At 41.9% G+C, this 21,759-nt stretch overlaps 1 protein-coding gene across 1 annotated transcript in view; it reads left to right on the forward strand.

Moving 5' to 3' along the window:
* The first annotated feature begins 217 nt into the window (after positions 1 to 217).
* Positions 218 to 21,759, forward strand: part of KIAA2026 (KIAA2026 ortholog) — a 74,665-nt gene continuing 53,123 nt past the window's right edge. Inside the window, exons 1-2 of the mRNA XM_040988757.1 lie at positions 218 to 747; positions 20,940 to 21,140. Of these exons, the coding sequence (XP_040844691.1) occupies positions 218 to 747; positions 20,940 to 21,140 (731 nt within the window). The remainder of the gene's footprint in view (positions 748 to 20,939; positions 21,141 to 21,759) is intronic.

Below are 21,759 nucleotides of genomic sequence, written 5' to 3' on the forward strand. Positions count from 1 at the left end.
CTCTCCCCCCTCCTCCAGCGCGCCATGTAACCCCGCCCCGCCGGCGGCGAGCCCGAGACCCCCGCGCGCCACCGAGCGGAGCCGGCTGCTGGGGAGAGAGAGAGACTGGGAGCGGGAGGCCCGATGCGGCCCGGGCGCTGAGGAAGCGGCGGGTTCCCCCCCTCACGCAGCCCTCCCGCCACTCCACAGCGCCCAGCCTGGGCCTGCCGGGGGGGACATGAGCGCGTCCGAGAGGCCGGGGGCCCTGGAGCCCGAGGACGAGGAGGCCCCGGCCTCGGCGGGCATGGCCGGCCAGAGGAGCAGCGGCTCGCCGGCGGCGGCCGATCGGGAGGAGACGGTGGTCGGGGGCGGCGGCTGCAGGGAGCAGGAGCTGACCTACGAGCTGCAGCAGGGCTACCGCATCCTGGGCGAGTTCCTGCAGGAGAAGCATCGGGGCCTCACGGGCCCCTTCCTGCAGCCCTTGGGGGGCGTTGCCGGGGAGGAGGAGGAGGAGGCGGCGGCGGCCGATGGGGAGGCCGCCAGCACCGAGGGGCCGCGCAGTCGCGCCCCGGCGGCCCACGGCCTGTCCCTGCTGAAGATGGAGGAGAAGTTCGGCCGCGGCCAGTACGGGAGCATCACGGAGTTCGTGGCCGACTTCAGGTCGATGCTGGAGACGTGCTACCGCCTGCACGGAGTAGACCACTGGATCTCCAGACAGGGCCAGAAGCTGGAGATGATGCTGGAGCAGAAGCTGGCGCTCCTCTCTCGGTGAGCGAGCCGGGCTCCCCTCCCCCAGTGGTGGGGACTGACAGACCCACACAAACACACCCCACACACGTGTCCGAGGAGGGGCCGGGCCTGCCGGGGGAGGGGGCGGCGCTGAGAGGTGCCGCCTGGATGGATGGCTGCAGAAGCCCCGGAGGAGGAGGGCCTGGGCAGGTGGCGCCCACCCGGGTCCTTGAGAGCCCAGGCCACAGTGCTGGTACTTAGCCCGAGCAGGTGCAGTGAGGAGATGGGAAGCGCCGTGCTTGCAGTAGGAAGAGCCAAAGTTTGGGAATGGGCGTGGTACTTACCAATTGTTGCTAGTTTTAACATGGCACTTAAGAAAGTTGTTTTTACGATGGGGAATAGCTTTAGAAAAATGGTTGTGACTCGTGGAAGAAGGTGGCTGTTTTACAGCTTTACTATGTATATCCACGGTGGCATTGGGGGACTTATGGTGTGTTGCTCGATAGTTACACCATTACCCTGGCATTATCCTGATCTCTAATTTCATGTAAAGATTTGAAACAAGTTTAGACATGAAATCACAAGGAATTTCAGTAGGTAGCGCTGTGCTCGCTCTATATAGCAGCCATATAACCAATGCTGTTGTTTTTGGAGAAGATGGCATAACAGGAGGATACTGAGATAATGTATGCTTTCATTCTTTTATAATCGTATGGCTGACATGAGCCAAGTGTCTCAAGTGTAGTTGATAATGAGATAGTTGACATGTAATACTAGGTGAGGACTTATAAGTAAACTTGAACCTGTAAAAAAAAAAAGTTATTTTCATTGAAAAAATATATTTACAGAGAGGAGGAGAGATAGAAAGCTCTATTGGCTGGTTCCCTCCCAAAGTGGCTGCAATGGCCAGAGGTGAGCCGATGTGAAGCCAGGAGCCAGGAGCTTCTTTGGGGTCCCTCATGTGGGTGCAGGGTCCCAAGGCTTTGGGCCCTCTTCCGCTGCTTTCCCAGGCGTACACAGAGCTGAACGGAAAGTGGAGTGGCCAGGACAGGAATTGGCGCTGATATGGGATGCTGGCCCTTGGAGGTAGAGGACTAGCCGGTAGAGTCATCATGCTGGCTATGAAAACTCTCCCCCTTATTTATTTTGAAAGACAGAGGGTCTCGGAGATCCTCTCTGTCCACTGTTACTCCCCAGCCGGGCTGGGTGGGCCCAGAGCCCAGGGTCACAGTGGCCCGATTGCTTGGGTTGTCACTCACTCTCTCCCAGCCCTTTAAGCAAGGACCTAGCATGGAAGTGTGGCGCATCCAGGACTCAAAGCAGCACCCCTCTGGAATGCCAGTGTCTGAGGTGGCAGGTTTACCTGCTGGTGCCACAGCGCTGGCCTGCTTTGTTCTTTTAAAAATGGGAATAATCATTACCCATCTCTCAAAGGGCTCTGAGGATTCAGAGTTACTAAGTATCGGTAGTGCTGTCACAGCTTAGTGAGTGCTGACCACTGGAACACCTCTGATAGTGCATGAGTCTGTGCTGAGTGTTTGCAGCTGGGCCTCTGTCTGCTTGCGTAGAATGGCTGTGAAAGCTGTGTTGCGCTGATCCTTAACTCACAGTTGTGATTTAAAATTCACGTAAATCTGCTTGTCACTGGTTTCCCATACGCTGCTTTCATGACTATTAGTGACTCATTTCATTAAAAACATTAGACATAACGCTTAACTTATTCACAGAGCTCTATTTAAGCAGCCTCTCGAATCGTGTCCTAAAGCAGTGTTATTTAATAATGTAATCACACACAGATTTGATTTGTAAGGAGCATGTAGTGATATAATCTTCCTGGAGTATGTTACTCTTCTCTACAGTTGCGTTGTAGCTCTAACCCACTTAAAGAACAATCCGTTTACATCTCGTTATTTTTAGCTTGGAAAAGATACTCCAAATTAATGTCACAAACCTGGAAGGAAATCTAGAGTTCACCTAGCTCAGCTCATTTTACAAATGTGAAAACATTTAGGTAGGGGCAAGAAAATAGATACATGAAAGTGGTAAGTAGCATGTAGGTTTGAATATGAGTGGTTTTAGAAACATTGTGTGTATAATGAAAGCTTTTAGCAAACCCCAGAGAAGGGGTTTCTTCTTGCTGTGGAAGTGGATTTGTAATTGGTTAGTCTTCACTCCCAGGGGCTGGTGCTCAGATTACCACATACCATGCAATCTAATAGCATCCAGACTTAGAAGCAAACTCACAACATTGTGTAATATTTAAACATCGTAATGTATCTCTGACACCTTTAGGCCAAGAGAAGATTCTTGCAAAGAGGTGATGATCTCAGATAGTTCAGGCTTTAAGTCCCTTAAGTTTTTTGGTTTGATGTATACAAACCTTATGTAGGTGATATACTTGCTAGACCACATTTGTGGAGCTTGTTTCTTTTTTCTACACTAGCCTAAAGAACAGCCCTGTATGAATGAGTGCTTTGAGTAGGCCCACCTTGGAGAAAAGCACAGATTCCAGCTGTTCAAGATAAGTTAAGATATGCACATGTTCCAGAACAATATCCTTTAGATTTTCCATGTTTTCAACAAATAGATGACTCAGATACCTTGTTTGTGAATATCTGAAAAGTGGTATGTGGTATTTTAGTAATAGGGCAAGTGAATCATTTTGATATTTTAAAGTTATCTTTTGTCTTGTGGTGTGTATTTGTAAGTTGCTGAAGTAACTTGTTTTTGGATTGCAAAGGGAACTTGAAGGCTGTTCCAGTTCTCCGAGGCTTGCAGGGAGCAGTCAGTGAGTGGAAGGGGTCAGGAGGATGTCGCACTGTGCCTAGAGACCACCCCCTGAGTCACCTTGCTCCTTGAACTGCACTAACTTGAGTCTCACTTCTTCAGTTGTACAGTGAGGAGGTTAGGTTAGATTAGTCGCTTTGACAACTGTTTAAATGTCTGCTAGAGCTGAGCATTCATGTCATTGGGATCAAAAGTTTCTTGCTCTTATGTGATTTAAAACAGCGATGATTCTGTAATGGATGTGTAAGACAGGTGTAAAGAGAATTCCAAGGAACGTGACCTAAAGCTAAAGGGAAAGCGTTGAACTTGGGAATGGTGAAAGTTAGGAAGAAGAGGCTATTATAAAGTAAAGAAATGTGTGCTGGAATTAGTTCTCCGCAGGGTTTAATATTGCTGCCATAGCATTCAGGGAGGCTTGGCAGGAGTTTTCCAGAATGTTCAACTATAGTGACTGCAAAGTGTCAAACAACATAGTTGTTTCTGTAAACTACAAATAATTATGTCTGCTTCAGTATGCTATCTAGAGGAGTGCTTACACCCCAGGAGCTCTGCAGGACAATTGTTGGAGTGAGAAAAGAAAATATGTATATTAGAACTCTGGAATAGTCTATTGTTTTTTAAAAAATTTCAGATGTTAGTTTGCTTTTGTGATGTTTTTAGGAGCACTTCATGTATATACTCTAGAATACTTTATAAATATTTGTAAATTGGATATATATCAGATATTTGTGACGGGACTAGGACTAAGTCATGTCTGCTCTTTGAGCTTCTAAAACCCAATTGATTGATTTCATACATTTTTTAAAAATTGAGTGCATTCTAAACTGAGCTGCAAATGTGTGTATTATCCTTTTAAAGTGACAGCATATTCCAGAAATCCCAACACATCCTTTTAAAAGTTTAATGTTAAAAATACAGTTTAGAGGGTGGGGTTGTTGCACATAGGGTTAAGCCACCACTTGGGCTGCCCACAGTTCAAGTCTGTGTTTGCCTCTGCTCCCATTCTAGTTTCCTCTTAGTGTGTCTGAAATGAAGCAAGAGATAGCTCTAGTGCTTAAATGCCTGAACACCTGCCATCCACGTGGGAGACCTGGATGTAGTTTTGGCTCTTGACTTTAGCTTGGCTGAAACCCAACTGTTGTGGTTATGTGGGGAGTGAATCAGTGAATAGAAGAACTTTATATATCTCTTTGTCATTCTTTCAACACTGACCACCCATTCCTATAGATAAATGTTTTTCCTCTGTTAGACACATACTCTATCCTGGTGAAAATAAGCTTGAATATTCTTGTTTAAATAATGCTTGATTTCTAACTTAAGCTGCTATATAAAAAGCAGTGCATGCATAGAATAAAACTTCTGAAAATAAGCTGTAAGTTATTTAGTTTTATAGTTACTCTTTGCATGGCAGAATCTTTTTCTTAGACTGAAATTACAAAAGCGTCCTCATAAAGCCCCCAAACTTGGAAAAGTAGAGTGTCCATTGTACAAGGAGTAAGGGTTTGAGTTCTGCAGACTGATTTTACTCCTGTCCTGAGTTAAATTTGAATTTTTATTGACTTGCTTATACTTAGTTAAAAATCAAAATCCAGAAATTAATTGAAAATTTAAAAAAATATATTTGTTTCTCCTTATAACCCCACCCAGCATCTAAAATCTGTTTTGCATATAAAACGTTAAAACCTTAGACCTTTGGCAGCAGAATGTTCAGAGCTGTGGAATGTTAGACATACGTCGATATTCCATGTAGTTCTATTTATTGTTGTAGACATTATTTTTTTTCCCTTAAGATTATTTCTTATTATTGGGAAGGCAGATGAGATTTATGGAGAGAAGGAGAGAGAAAGATTTTACATCCACTGGTTCACTCCCCAAATGGCTGCAGTGACTAGAGCTGAGGTAATCCAAAGCCAGGAGCTCTTGCCGGGCAGGAGCTCTTCCCTGCAGGCGCAGGGTCCCAAGGCTATCATGCTGCCCCCTTCCCCCGTCTATTTTTAAATATGCAATAACTAATGTTAACTGTAGAATTAATTAATGTTAACAATAGAACAGAACCTTCTACTCAAGTTATTTTTTCACTGGACAGTCTTTCTCCACTCTCTTCTCCCCACCCCTCCCTAGCCTCTTATAAGGTAGTGATAATTTTTAAGCTAGATTATTAAAGAGTGGAATATTGAAGTTCAGGAGTTTCTTGAATAACTATTTTGAGATATTCTGCGCTAAGCAGTGTGTAAAGTCCTGTAAATAAGTAAGGGTAAACATGATCGTGTCCCTTACTTCAACACGTCAGAAATATCCGACTAAAGGTTTGGAGTTAGGATAGTCCAGAGTATTCCAGCGAAATATTAATTTCCAGTGATGAGAGTGTAAAATGATGAGCACCTATATTGGCAAATTACTCAAGAAAGATAGGCTGCAGCTGGTTACGGAGGACTTTGAATGCTTGTTTGCCAAGGAATTTAGAATCTAGGCAGTGTAGACCTGTCATAGATCTTGACTGAGGCAGGGACTAAATGATTTTTCTAATATTTTGAAGTTTGAAGGCAGAAATTAAGAGAAGGGAAGCCAAGTAAAAGGTTATTCAAACAAATTTTTAAAAATTGTTTATGTTTATTAGAAAGGCAGATTTACAAGAAGCAGAGACAGAGAAAGATTTTCCATCTGCTGCTTCAGGCTTAGATGACCACAGTAGCGGGAGCTGTGCCAATCAGAAGCCAGGAGCCTGGAGCTTCTTTCAGGTCCCCCACATGGGTACAGGGTCTCAAGGCTCCTCTACTGCTTTCCTAGACCACAAGCAGGAGCCGGATTGGAAGTTGGAGCAAGGCAGCATTAGAACCAGGCCCCATATAGGATGCCTTTGCTTACAATGGAGAATTAGCCAGTTGTACCATTGTGCCAGCTCCTATTACATTGATTTTATCAAGAGAGAGTTGATAGCATGAATAAAAAGGTAAATGTGAAAACAAAAGAAAAAAGTTCAGCATATATTAAATGGCAAACCATTGGCTGTAGAGTGTTGAGGAGGGGATGATGTCCTAAATAAGTTGGTGTGTTTGAGCCCAGGTGGTGGTGATGCTGAGTGACCGTGGGAGGCATTTGTTTGAGAACCAAGAGAAGGGTGCACATGAAGTTCAGCACCATGACAAGGGCTAAGACATGTTAAAGAAGAGTTCATGTGCAGTGATGGTGGTTGAAGAAATGAGTGAGATTGCCCAGCACACTATCTAGTTTAAAGAAAGAGCTGTGGGTTAATGGGAGACCAAGGGGAGAGCTTAGTATGAGGACTGACTGTTTTTATATAGCAAAGAAAACAAGATTAGTTTGGGCTAGCATTGTCGCATAGTGGGTGAAGCTGCTTCCTCAAGGACAGCCTCCCCTTGGGTGCTGCTTCACTTCTGATCCAGCTTCCTGCTGCTGTTCCCAGGAAAGCGGTTGAGGATCGCCCCTGTGCTTGGGCCCCTGCAACCTTGGGGGAGACCTGGAAGAAGCTCCTGGCTTCAGCCTGGCCCAGCTCTGACCATTGCAGCCATTTGGAAAATGAATCAGCAAATGGAAGGCACCCTCCTCCCCCATCTCATCTTTGCGAACCTGCTGCTTAAATAAATAAGCATATTTAAAAAAAAGAAATAGAAAGTTTATGATTAAAACAATATGCAATAAAAGCTGAAATGCTTAATTGAGGAAAGGCAGATAATGAGGCTGAATATAAATTTTTCTGGAATAAGTAAAAGGTATTTGAAATAGAGTAGGCTTATAGATTTTATTATCTAAAGTGATTTTTGTCTGAAACTACTAATTTGAGAACTGTTTATTATAATAGAAGTGCCCTAATAGGATAATGTTTTGGCCTCTCCTATTTTTGTGTTCTTGTATTTATTTCTCAGAGGAAAATAAAGCAGGGGAAATACCATGTTTTTGGAGAGATTCGGTGCTTTTCACGGTTGTATTTTCAGATCATCCTTAAACTAGCCCCATAAAATCCAGACCAAAAATGACCATTTTTATTTCCCAGCAGTTTGCTTAAACAATGTCTTTTAAATTGCTATTAAATTGTCTCAGCTTATTTTTTGTGCTTACAATAGGGAAGACTAATAAACCCCAGCAGTAATATTATTTATGATCTTAAGCCATTTGTTGCCTTGTCTTCCACGTAGTACTTGTTCTGGAATTAATCATGATTAAATATCGGGACATGCAACTGTACGCACTTCCAAAAATTAGTAAGAACACCAGCAGAATGTTAATTGGGATGATTACTAAGTAGAAAAATCTTTTTTCGCATTTTCTTCTTTTAACTTTGCTGCAGTAAGTATATTGTTCTGAATAAATTAGATATTATCTAAAGTTAATTAATTTTAAAATTTTGAGTAAACTGTAGAGATCCAACTCAGGTTAGAAGTATGCGGTGCTGGGGCCGGCGTAGAGGGGTGATGATTTAAGCTGCTGGGTACTGGACTTCCAGTGTGATGCTGATGCTCCTGGGAAAGCAGTACACTTATCCATTCTGAGACTAGGCAGGGGGATGGGAGACCACAGTGTTTGTTAAATGGTGTCATAAAACAAAAAGGGTTGCCCAAATACTGGGGCCCTTAAACCCCTGTGTCAGATGGAGAGGAAGCTCCCGGCTCCTGGGGGTTGAACCATCAGATGGAAGAAATTTCTTTTTCTGTCTCTATTATTCTGCCTTTCAAATAAGTAAAATTTAGGATTTATTATTTTATTGCAAAGAGATCAGATTTACAGAAGAGAGACAAAGAAAAATTTTCCAACCAATTGTTCACTCCCAAAACGGACACAGGCGCTTCCGCCAAGTCTCCCATGTGGGTGCAGGGTCGCAAGGTTTTGGGCCATCCCCCACTGCTTTCCCAGGCCATGAACAAGGAGCTGGATGGGAAGTGAATGAGCTGGTACAGGAACCGGCACCCATATGGGATCCTGGCGCGTGTAGAGCAAGGATCTAGCCACTAGGCTGTTACACTGCGCCTATGATTTATTTTTATTTGAAAGGCAAATTTTACAGAGAGAGGGAGAGACAGGAAGAAAAAGAAATCTGTCCGTTAGTTTACGCTCCAGATGACCACCATGACCAGAACTTGGTCTGAAGCTAAGAGCTTTTTCTGGGTCTGATTTCTGTATGGACACTGGCATTGCAGGTAGAGGTTTAACCTATTTTGCCACCATACCTATCCCCCAAATAGAAAAACCTTTACATGTAATTTCCAGCTAGTAAGATAGCTAGCATTAAGAACTTGCTCGGCGTAGTAGCCTAGTGGCTAAAGTCCTCTGACCTTGCGTGTGCACCAGGATCCCATATGCTGGTTAGTGTCCTGGCTGCTCCACTTCCCTTCCAGATCCCTGCTTGTGGTCTGAGAAAGCAGTTGAGGATGGCCCAAAGCCTTGGCTTCCCACACCCGCGTGGGAGACTGGGAGGAAGCTCCTGACTCCTGACTCCTGTCTCCTGGCTTTGAATCGGCTCAGTTCCAACCATTGTAGCCACTTGGGGAGTGAACCAGCAGATGGAAGATCTTTCTATCTCTCCTTCTCTCTGTAAATCCAACTTTCCCACAAAAAATAAATAAATCTTTTAAAAAAAACTCTTACCCATACTTTAGTATTTAAAGCTGAGTACTGTTATCATAAGGTAGCTTCAAATATAACTGTAGCATCTTTTATACCTTTGTAATATGTTTGCCTCAGAATTCGCAGATGTTCATTTCTTTGTAATTGTGCTGCTAAAAGATACCCCCCAAAAGCCACTTAATAAAATTCCCTGACGCCCCCTGACTGCTAACCTGTTATTACACAGGTTAAGTACCCTTTATTTCAAGTGCTTGGCACCAGAACTACTTCAGATTTCAGAGCTCTTCAGAACTTGGAAAATTAGTAGACTTTACCAATTGAGTGTCTCAAACTCCAAAATTTGATGTTTGGGCCCAGAGTGATAGCCTAATGGCTAAATCCTTGTCTTGTATGTGCTGAGATCCCATATGGGCACCATTTCCCATCCAGCTCCCTGCCTGTGGCCTGGGAAAGCAGTGGGAGATGGCTGCAGACCGTGGGACCCTGCACCCATGTGGGAGACCCGGAGGAAGTCCTGGCTCTTGGCTTTGGATTGCTCAGCTCCGGCTGTCGTGGTCAGTTGGGGAATGAACCAGTGGATTGAAATCTTTCTGTTTCTCCTTCTCTCTGTAAATCTGACTTTCCAAAAAAAATTAAAATCTTAAAATCTGATATTTGAAATATTCCAAAGTAAATTGATTAGCTTTGTATTAGTGCTCAAAAATTTTTTGATTTTGGATTTTTAGACTTCAGGATACTCAGTCTGTACTTTCTGTGCAGTTAGATTCTTCTGTGAGAATTTAAGCCTTCTCTGTTATAATCGCGAAAAAGCATTGCCAAGACATAATGCAGAAAATGTATTATTATTATTTAGTGTATGAAGTATTTTGAGGATCTTTTTTTTTTCTTTTTTTTCCAAAAGAGAGGTTCCCTTCCTCTGGTGCAAAAACATAAATTTTCTTTCAAATGATAACATCCCAATTCATAGTAATTGCAGTCATTTGCAAAAGCTTGGACAATTAGTGTTTTTATTTTAATAATTACAATGCACACGTTCAACATACTGAATCTATGGTAATGATGTACATTCTCAGGGTTTTTTTAACAGTTATACCAGAAAGGAAACTCTCTTCTATGAAATACAGTCAGGTAGAATGTTGAGATTATTCTGAGTGGCATTTGAGGGAAGGGAATTTTGTCTGTGGTTTCCTGCTGTTTGATGTCTATGAATATTGAGTTGAAATTAAGCAAGTGTGTGGTTAAGTTTTACAGGTCATTTTCAGATGCTTTTAAGAAATCTGTCTTAAAAAAAAAAGCAATCAAACGAAAGTTGGCCCCAAAATAGTGCATTCAAATGTATTAACTCAGACTGATGAACAGCAGTCTGAGTTTTGTGTGTGCATTTTAAAAAAAAGGATTTGTTTATTTTTATTGGAAAGGCAGATTTTACAAAGAGCAAAGGAAAGACAGGGAGATGGGTCTTCTATCCACGGGTTCACTCCCTGATGACTGCACCTGCCAGAACTGAATCAGTCTGAGACTGGGAGCCAGGAACTTCTTCCGATTCTCCCACATGGGTCAGGTCCTCAAGGCCTTGGGGCATTCTTCACTGGTCGTAAGAAGAGAGCTGGATGGCAAGTAGAGTAGCTGGACGTGAACTGATGCCCATACATTATGCCAGCAACTCAGGACGGAGGATTAGCGTGCATCACCATTGTGCCAGCCCCAGGAGTCAACTTTTAATTAATAACTTCCTAATTGATTTTTACATACAGTGAAGTTTGAGAATAAATACGTTAGGATCTAGTAATTTGTGTTGTTTTATCTTAGAATTTGAGGGTTTGAGAATATGTTTTTAGTACTACTTTGATAATGATCAGCGTTACTAGCATTGTTTTTCAGCTTCTCGCTGTAACAGAGAAAAGAGTAAGAGAGAATTGAGAAGCAAATTCATATTCTCCAGCCTTTATGTGGGGCCAAGTTGGAAGTACGTGCTAATGAGGGCTGGTGGCGTTAGAGGTGAGAAGACATGAGTAGCTATGCAATAATGGTGCAGACACATGCATTTCTCTGAAAAAGAATAGAAGACACTCGAAGTTTGGTATAAGGTACTACAGTCCCAATTTTTAGAGTAGTTTCATTTGTAAAATATGTTTGAGAATTTACACAGTCTTTGGGCTCTCATGTGCCCGTTACCCAGTCCCCCGCAAAATTTGTGTTCAGTGTCTGCCCCAGTCACCCCTGTTTACCTGCCCTGCTATTTTGAAGCAGATCACTGAGAGTGATTTTTTTTCTCCTGAAAATTCTTTAGTTTGTAATTCAGAGGTTAGGACTGTTTCACTTGAAAGAAATACAGTTAAAATACTATACTACTACAATACTAATGTCCCGCCCACTGCACCAGCCCCTTAAACTCAAATTTGTATTGAAGTTTGTGAATATGATGAAGTTATTTGTTTACATGCATGTATGCTTCATAAATTTTAAGATTTACTTACGTACATTTTGCCTTTTACAACTAGATCTCCAAGTTGTAAGGAGCTCAGTATACTTGCTGACTTAAAAACAAGCATCTGGTTCCTCTTCCTGTCCCTTCCTGAAAGATTAATCATAGAATTTAGAGTATTTAACTTTATTGTTGGAATTTGTATATGTGTTTGCTTTTTTAAAAGTTTTTCTTTTACTATCATGTAAGCTCAGTGAGACCAGGAATCTGACATGTGTTTATAACTATTGAGGGAGACTAAATTTATGAGTTCATGAACAAATAATGGATATGTCTGCGAATTTTTTTCTTTTCAAGGAATATTGAAATTTAGTTTCATTGTTTTTCAGGGATCCGACCCGTTGACACACGTAGCTTTTCTCTATTGTTTTGAAATACCTTCTTCATGATATGTCCTTGGTTTATTTAGATCTATTTTTGAAGCGTCTTCATTGCTGTTGATGTATACATCTTGCGACATTAAACTTCTTTATTATTTTGATGTTAAAGTCTTTAAAAATCTATAAAAATACTCAAAAAACTGAACCCTCTGCTAAATTTTTTTTTCTGAAGGTTTTTACTATTTATTTTTCTACAGGTTCTTTGTCTTTTTAATCCTAGTGCAGAATCAACATTCACACTTGAAAAAGAAAAGCGTGACAATAAAGTACAAATTACTGGCTTATGTATAATAAGAATGATATTTTCCCATCCATGAAATGAAAGATAAAAGGATATTGATTGTAGCATCACTTATTTTCTGTGGACGTGATAATGTTTACTTACCACATCAATCCCTTAATTTTAGTTATGTCATTTTGTCAGAGCCCTGCATCTCTTCGTTAAGACGTGCCATTTTAGATAGGCAGGGCCAAGGCTTGCCTGAGCTTTTCTCTGTAGCATATTTGAAAGTTAATTAAATTTTTGGTCTGTTGCTTTAAAGCCTCATCCTTGCTTGGCAGGTATATTGAAGAGTTGTTCAGGAACCAGGTAACCTATCTGCTGGCCTCCTTTGCAGGCTCATTAGAACTTAAGAATGTTCTAGGTAGGCACCAGTGTTGGTTCAACTGGCTGATTATCCACCTGCAAGCAAAGGCATTCCGTATGGGCTCTGGTTTGTATCCCTGCTGCTCCACTTCCAACCCAGCTCCCTGTCTGTGGTCTGGGAAAGCAGTTGAGAATGGCCTAAAGCCTTGGGACCTGCACCCGCAAGGGAGATTGGGAAGAAGCTCTTGGTTCTCAGCTTCAGATCAGCTCAGATCCGGACATTGTGGTCACTTGAGGAGTGAACCAAGAGATGGAAGATCTTTCTCTGTCTCTGCTTTCTCTGTAAATTTACCTTTCCAATGAAATAAATAAATCTTAAATACAAGCATCTTCTAGGTAGCCTGAACATATGTGGGCAGTCTGAGCTTCTCTTGTGCCTGTACTGAAGGCTCGTGAGTGTGTCTTTTTAGACTAGCTCTAATAGTAACTCCAGTGGTCAGCAGAGTAGCCCTAAATTATTAAAAATGCTTTTCAAACTGGCAACGATTCACTAGGAACTTTTCAAGATGCATTAATATGTAAAGCAAAAACTTCATGTTTGTGCCTTCCCTAAAATCATAAAACAAAATCAAGAGACAAATTTATCCTAAAGAATATGTTTAGTTAGGTGTCCAGATGTTCTTTGGGGATTATGTTACTTATTCTATACTATTTCAGAAATGAGTAAAGACTGTGAAAGTTTCAACATAAGGTTCTTTTGAGTAAAGTCTTTATTGAATTTTTCTTTGTAAATTTTACTAATGAACGTCTTCTTGCTTAATCTTTGGCTTTTACTTAGCCCTTTCTCAGTGTATCTGGAAAATTAATTTAGATCACTGAGTACTGAAAACTTTTGTCTTTGGGCATCTGTTATGCTTTTTTTTTTTAACGTATCTTTCTTCTAAATCTTCTTTAGTACTCCCTCCTCCTTTTTGTCTTAACATTTCCTTATATTTGTTTACTTATTTAGCTGAAAGAGTGACAGTGGGACATAGATCGTCCATTCTCTGGTGCACTGCCAAGATAGCTGGGAAAGCCCAGGCTCTGGGCCATGCAGAAGAAATCAGGAGCCAAGAACTTCCTGTCTCCCAAGTACTTAAACCATCTTCTATTTTCCCAGGCGAGTCGCAGGGTGCTGGGTCAGAAACGGAGCAGCTGGAAGTTGAGTCAGCATCCTAGGATGGCACTGTTGCAAGCACAGCTTTAGCTGTTACGCCGACCATCTATTTTCTTCTGCTGTTTTTCTTTGTGACTCTGGTTAAGCCCTGAAGTTACTCTTTAGATGTCATCTCCTTCTAGTTATTTCTCTGGTGAAATTGTGTTTTTTTTGTGGGTTTGTTTATCACTGACACTCTTAAATCAATATATTGAACCCTGTTTTTTGTTTTAGTTTCATAATTCTGCCCATAGGACTTTCTCAGCTAGATATGCCAAAATGTTAAAACTTAAGTGTATTTGTAACCCAAAATCCTTCATAATTTTCCTGTTTTTCTTCTCCGTGTTTCTATTTTGTCAGTACTATCACCATTGTTTCAACCTAAGCAATCATTGATGTGTGTTCTCTTCGTACATATACATATAAACTCTTAGCATATTCATTTTTGAATCCCTGTTGCTCAGTAGATATTTTGAATGAGTAAATTTGAATAATATGAATGCGTAAATATTTTTGTCCTTACTTTGTATTCCATTTTTACTCTTTTCCTCTTGGTCCAAACTGTTTTTCTTTTTTTGCAAAGACCAGTTCAGATCTTGACAAGAAAGTGTTGTAGAGAGGTTGAGTAAATAGGAACTCGACACAGCCAACTGGGGCATCACTTGGGAAGAAGGTTTTCCCTGGAGTGTGTGTAGGGAGATGTCAGATTGTAGCATATTAGACTGAAGTGTATCAGCAGATTGGATGAAACTTTTAAGGGGAATGGTTTGTTTTTAACAGAAACTTGGCTATATTTATATATTAATGGCAACTAGCAGGTTGAGAAAGGTTGTACAAAAAGGTAATGCGTAAAATAGAAACTCCGAGTAAAATAGAAACTCTAGAGATTTATTTTATCCTGAAACAGAAGATAAGCCTGGCTTCAGATAAGTTTGGTTTTTAAGAAACAAGCAATCAGTGGAGTGCTTACTTTAAAATCACTGTTTTCTCTGAAAATGCATGTAGCTGCTAAGTGATAGTAGAGGGTTGAGTCAGGTTTTTAAATAATGAAGAATTTTGAAATTGCTTTTGTGGTTTGGTAAGAAGGAGTTGGTAATTTTAGGCATGATTGAACTCGGTTGAGGTTAGTGATACAGCAGGTAATAAAAGTTGATGGATTTTTTTTCCTATAGTACTTAAGGGAAGGGACTTTGATTCTCAAGAGAGAGGCATGTGCCCGAGACAGACTGAGATAGTGCAGAGAATGAAGTGAGAGAAGTTAGGGTTGAGAGTCCAGCCCGGTTCTCTGTGAGCAGCTGAAAAAGGCAGGGTTACACTGAGCAAGAAAAAACACAAGGAGGTGAGGATGAGGATGAAGAAGAAATTCCTGGTGAATAAGAGTTACACTTAGAAGAATACAAGGTAAGGCTCAAACAGGAAATAAGACTGTTCAGTCTGTGCCAGCTGCTTTCTCTTGTGTAACAGTCTTTCTTTTTGAAAACATTTGAACAGGTAACTTATGGCTACAGAAGAGAGTGCAGAAAAATATGTGGAGTATATGAACTTCTGATGTACACATACTTATTTATAAATCATATTTAGAGTTTTCTGTAAAGTTATGTATATGTTATAAAATATAAACTAGACTCTTAAAATTAGAGGATAAGTAAATGTTCTTTTTCTCTTTCTCTGTAACTTTGCCTTTCAACTAAAATAAATACAATAATCAGCCCTGACTGTCGTGGCTGTTGGAGAGTGAACAGCACGGGAAAGGCCTCTGTCTCCTCTTGTTCCATCCACCCTCCACCCCCTCACGAACTCTCCCTGTAACGTTGCTTTTCAAGTCAAATAAATAATCTTTTTAAGAGATCTAAATGGAAGAAATACATCACAGACTGGGCTGACCATATCTACCAATAAAATCTCTTTTCTAATCTCACTTAGTTGTTCTTAAAATCTGATAGTTAGGTTGTGCTGCGCTGGCAATCTTCCTTTGTCCCCGTAAATCCACTCCGGTCTGCACTGCACTCTGCGCCTACTGGCTCTGCTGGGCTGTCGGGGCACAACCCTCCCTGTGGTTAGAACCTCTCATTTGAGTAACTGTTCCCTTCTTGTAGCTTGGGCCGGGAACGGTAATAACAGCCCCTTGCTTGGCCAGCCCAGGAGTGCTTCACTGTCCCTTCCTCCTCGCTGGTGTTCCTGCCTGCACATTTCTAAATCACCCCTTCACTACACATCATCTTTTATCCATTTTCTCTTTTTAGAACCCTAGCAGCTTATAGTTACATTTTAATATTTTTGAATGAGTTAACAAAAATGTTTCATTTAGAATATTTTTAAGTAGACCGAATAATTTTATTTTCTAGTTTTTAATTATACAATTTTTATGTTTTATACATATATATATATATATTTGTTTTTCCAGATTTATTTATTTAAAAGGCAGAGTTATGGGGAAGGGGAGAAGTTAGGGGGAGAGAGAAAGATCTTCATCCGTTGGTTCACTACCCAAATGGCTGTAATGCAAGGGGCTGGGCCAGGCTGAAGCCAGGAGCCCAGAACTGCATCTTGGTCTCTTACTTGGATGTAGATTTTCCACTGCTTTCCCAGGCACATTAGCAGGGAGCTGGATGGAAAACGGAACAGCCAGGAGTTGATTTGGCAGCTGTTTGAGATACTGGCACTGCAGGTGACAGCTTAGCCTCATCTGCTGTGCTGCTGTGCTGCTGTGCCAAGCCCTGTTTTCCCTTTTCTTGGAGAGATTGGTTTTTCCCTCCAAGGCCTCTGGTGGCCAGAACTGGGCTGGCCAGTGCTGGCAGGCAAGGACTCGGTCCCCCCGGCTGTTGCCTGCTGCCTCCCCGAACCGGTGCTGATGGGAAGCTGGAGTGAGAAGACAAAGCGAGGAACTGCATGCAGACACTGTGATCGGGGACCCGACATCTTAGCTAGAGTCTTGGCCACCAGGCCCAGTGCCTGCCTCGATGCTGCTGCCGATTAAAGACAATCACTACCATCTGTTTTTACTCAGGAACCAGCATCAGTATGTTATCTGTAAAGCTTACTATCAGTTCATTTCCTTATTAATACTTAGTTACGATTATAAACAGAATTAGTCCTCTCAATTCTGAAATTTAGAGTGGATTAACAGAAGACTTTTTTTCATCTTTTTTTTTTAAAGTAAGCAATAACTAAAATGCAATGAACCAACCATCATTATCACTTAGCATTTCCTTTGGATTAGCAGTATAACCCAAATTCTTGTCAGATGTATATTATGAAGTAATTTTCCAAATAGTCAAACTTACATTTTAGAGAGAGTTACCTTAGTGTATTTGATCATTGATTATTTGGAGGTGAGATTTTTATTTTCCATCTCTCTGATGAGTGTAACTCATAGTAATGCTTATTCATAATTTTTATTGTGAAAAAAATAGATGACTAGGAGTTTTAAACTCATGTGTGCGAATTTAAAATGAAAAATAAACAGCTTTATCATTCCAAATACTGACCACTGTGCAACATGCAGTCATTGACAAAGCCAAGTGCCCTCCCTTCTGTAGCTTGTGTTCTGCAGAGGTGGGGAACCATCAGCCAGGTAGGTCGATATATTTTGCAGTGTATGACAAAAAAGGAAACCAGTGATGTGATGTAAAGGGTCTTTTCGGATGTCATCGATTAGGGGTGTCCTCTGGGGTGTAGTGGCACTCCAGCGAAGCTCTGAGGGAAGTGCCCACCAGGAGAGCGTCTGTGAGGAGTGTGTTACAAACGCACATGTGGTAGTATGGCTGAGCTGAGGTCAGAGTGGCACAAGATGAAGTCTGCACAGGGGATGGAGGCTGGACCACGCCTGGTCTGCTAGGTCATGAGATCTTCACATTGCTTTATTGTAGGTGGAACAGGATGATTGGAGGAGATAGAGCAAGGTGATGACATGGACTGGTTAGTTTGTTAAAGGATTACTTGGATTTGCCCTGAGAGCAGAGGAAGTCAGAAACCTGTTTTGTTGGTATTTTAACAGCAAGCATGTTCTTTATTGTTCACGATGGCAGAGATACGTTCAGTCTTGATGGTTACTGCCTACTTGACAACCAGAGTAACTGTGCCGATTTAAACAACCACTAATGTTGAGATTTTTCCTTACACCCTTTCCAACAGAGTGTTGTCAGTCCTTTAAATATGTACTCTTGGGGTGTAAGCCTGCCAGCGGGCCCAAGGTCACTGAGGGTGAGGCAAGGGTGCTCTTTGGCCATAAGAACCGCTGGAGACAAGCTGGGTGGGACGTCCACTTTATTGTGCACAGGTTACAGCTTTGAGAGGGTTAGAAAGGGGAGGGCAGGAGGGCGTCCCCCAGCAGACCGCCCCTTCCCCAAGGACACTGTACTTGCTTTACCACGGCTATTTTCCTTGACCTTCTGGCCACCTTGGCGTAGGCCTGGGAGCTGTGCCTGAGGCCTTGGGGAGGTAAGCTCTGACCCGTGCCCACCAGATAGCAGGCCACTCGGGAGCAATTGCCCACCATGTACTGCTAATAAAGAAATGGCATATTGAATTGACTTTTCTCTTTTCTTTTAAAAAGCTCTTTGAAAGGCAGAGAAACTTGGAGAGAGGGAAAGAGTTTTCCACTAGTTCACTTCCCGACTGGCTGCAGCAGTCAGAGGGAGGCCAGGCTGAAGCCAGGCTCCAGCAGCACCATCCTGGTCTTCCCCATGGGTGGCAAGGCCCCAGGTTCTCAGGCCATTTTCCACTGCCTTCCCAGGCACACTGAATCTGAAAAAGAGTACCTGAGACTCAAATAGCACTGCAGGATGGGATGCGGACATTACAGGTGGTGGCTTAACTCACTGTTTTTTGTTATGAAGGATACATGTCAAACAATTTTTATTGCTGCTGAATAACAAAGGATATAACTTTTTCTTTGGTTTTTTACAAATAATAGTGTGTTTGTTAGATCATTTTCCCCAGTGCTCCTCTGTGGTCTCTGAGATGTCATCATTTTTCAGTGTTATTTGTTCAGTAATATTCTCTTCCATTCATTTCAGTAAAGAAACAATAAAACTTACAGAGCTGTTTGCATCCCCTGACGCAGACACTATATTGAATATAGGCTCACCTGTTCAGTATCAGTCCTGGCAGTAGGCTATTTTTCCTTGAGTCCACAATCCCTTACTCACAGCCTGAGTAAGCTGGTATTTATATATGCCATATATATGTTGTATATATATGGGTGTGTGTGTGTGTTGTACACTAAAGGATTTTAGCCTGGAGTGATATGCTAGATTAGCCAAAATACTAGAATCCAGTGTAAAGTTCATACCCTACCTACAGCTGAATTTGTTCTGGTATTATCTTCTTACAACAGAGAAAATGCATGCTAGTACTGCAGTCAGTAGAACCTTATTTATAGCTGTGTGATTCGTGGGCCTTATGAGACATGGAGAGTAAGATTGTTACAGGTTATTCTAAATTCAGGGTAATCAAACAGTGGACATAGTCCACAAAGGACAGGAGTTTAATTGCATATGATGTCATAAAGGTTTATGTTTTAGTAAATGTTTAACATTAAAAAAAAAATCCTGTAGGGAAGTAGGGAAATACAGATCTTGCCTTGTAGAAAGATTGTGTACAAAAATGTCAAATGCTTTACAAAGCTGGAAGACCACCTTCCCTGAGGGTTTATACAGCTAATCCTTACGAAAAAAATGTAAATTGGAAAGACAATTCTTAGTTTAGTCCTGCAGGTTTTATTAGATTAATGCAATATTTCTATCCAGATTATTTAAGGAGATGTTAGATACAGAACAGCACCAAAACAGTGGGACTACAGAGACCAGAGTGATGGTAAAACCAGGCTGACTCAGCGCTGTTCCTGGGCGAGGTTCATCGGGCGCAGGTGGCTGAGGCAGCAGGCTGCCGAAGTCACGCCTGCGCTGAGCCGTCATTTCTTAAGTAGTGGTGATGCCAGGGCTTGGTGTAAAAGTATGAACTGTCTTCTGATTGGTCGCCTCCACTTAAATGAGTCTGGGGCGGCTACTCCTGGCAGGAACTTTTGGTGCCACCTGCGAGCTTTCTGCCTCCCCACCCCCCACGCCCGGGCCCTCCAGGCTAACAGGAGACTTGGGGATAGCTCAGCAAACTGCTGAGAAATTTTTCTTCTTTTTAAAGTATTTATTTACTTCATCTGCTGGTTTGTTCTCCAATTGGCTGCAGTAGCACAGATGAGGACGGATTGAATACGGGAACTAGGAACTTCATCTTGGTTTTCCACATGGCTGGCAGGGGCACATTAGTAGGAGCTGAATCAGAAATGGAGCAGCGGGAACTCAAACTGGCTGTTCATATGGGTGCCGGGATTGCAGACAGTGGCTTAATTTGCTATACCACCACCCTGGCACCCTAAGAAATTATTTTATCATTAGAAAAATGCTAGATGAATATTTCAGTGGAACGAAGAAATATTTGTGGTGAGCTTGAAGAGGAAATTGAGATTCCTAGGTTCTTTTTACCATTTAGTCAGAAAGTTTCCAAATTTTAATGATTATGTAGTGATGCTTCATTTGTTTTATAACATTTTTAAAGTGTTTATGTGACATTGTACATTTTCCTTTTTTAGGATTACTTGAAAGACAGCAAAAACAATTAGAAAGGGAGAGAAAGGTCTGTCATTCTCAAGCTAGTTTCCCAAATGACCATCACAACCACAAAGCCAGGCACTTCATCTGACTCACAGTGATGGCAGGGGCCTGGGGACTTGGGTCATCTTCCAGCTGCGGAAACAGGACACTGCTTGGCAAGCACAGCAGCTGGGACTCAAACCCGCATGGGGCTACAGGATGCTGGTGTTGCCCGCTGCCGCTGAACTCTGTGCCATAATGTCAGCTAAACACTGTCAGTTTTCTTCCCAAAGTGTTTGTATATTGTACATTTTCACATGCTAGTGATAGGTAGTAAGAAATATATTGCACAAAAAAATGATCTGTTAAATGTACAGTGCTTTTGTCCTTCATTATATAGTGTTTCAATCGTATGTTTAGTGAATGTAAAAAGCTATCATTTAAGTAGTTTTATAATGCAAGCAAAGAAAGGCGAAAATTCCCTAAGGATGATAAAAATCTGGAGTACAGCTAAGTAAGGTTTAACTAAACACTGTGTTTATCAAAAAGATTCTGAAGTTGCTGGTTGAGGGGGTTTGTTGCTTATCTAGAAGATTTGACCTTATAAATTGACTTATTCTTCTCCAAGGCACTTGAGAGAAAAGACAACGATAGCAGTTACATCTAGAGGCTATTATGGATTGGAGGAAGAGAAGGGAGCAGCATGTACTTCCACAAGGCGTCGTTCAACACCTCGAAGTTTGGCAGGCTTGACGAGTGGAGTTTTTGAATCTATAATGGTTCAAGTTTTGAGACAGGAGGAACAGCTGAGAGCAAAGGAAGAAAAAAGGTAAATGTTAAAAATAAGTTTTGTGATGTTCAAAGGAATTATTTCTCAAGGATTAGCGCTGTGCTGATACCAAATTTCTAGGCCCATTTTGCTAGTGTCCAAATGCATTGCCATCAAAGTATAACTTCATAATGAAATATCACAGTGGAATGTGCTTGATAATATAGTTTTGAATTTTAAATGAATTCCCTTGAAAGTTTAAAAACAGTTTTCATGGAAGATTTCAGGATGTTTTCTAGATTCTCTAAAGGATTTTGAAGTTGAGTTTAGAGGAGGGTCTCATTGCAGTATAGAGAGGGTAAAGCTGACATCTGCAGCGCCATCCTCTGTGGGCACCAGATCATGTCCCAGCTGTTCCACTCCCACTCCAGCCCTTGCTAATGGACTGGGAAGAGCAGCGGAGGATGGCCCACGTACTTGGGCCCCTGTACCCCAATGGGAGCATCCTGTTCCTGCAGCTGGGAAGATGGCCCAGGTCTCAGGCCCTGCCATCATCGTTAGAGGCAGATGAGGTTCCTGGCATTTTGCTTACCTAAGGCTGTGGAAATTGTTTTTGTGAAATTTGTCAGTTTTAATTTTTATGATTATTTTAATTTAGGGACAATTTTTGCGTGTGGTG

The sequence above is a fragment of the Ochotona curzoniae genome, unplaced genomic scaffold, assembly GCF_017591425.1.
Source record: "Ochotona curzoniae isolate NIBS_2020 unplaced genomic scaffold, NIBS_Ocur_1.0 contig_50, whole genome shotgun sequence".
NCBI lineage: Eukaryota > Metazoa > Chordata > Mammalia > Lagomorpha > Ochotonidae > Ochotona > Ochotona curzoniae.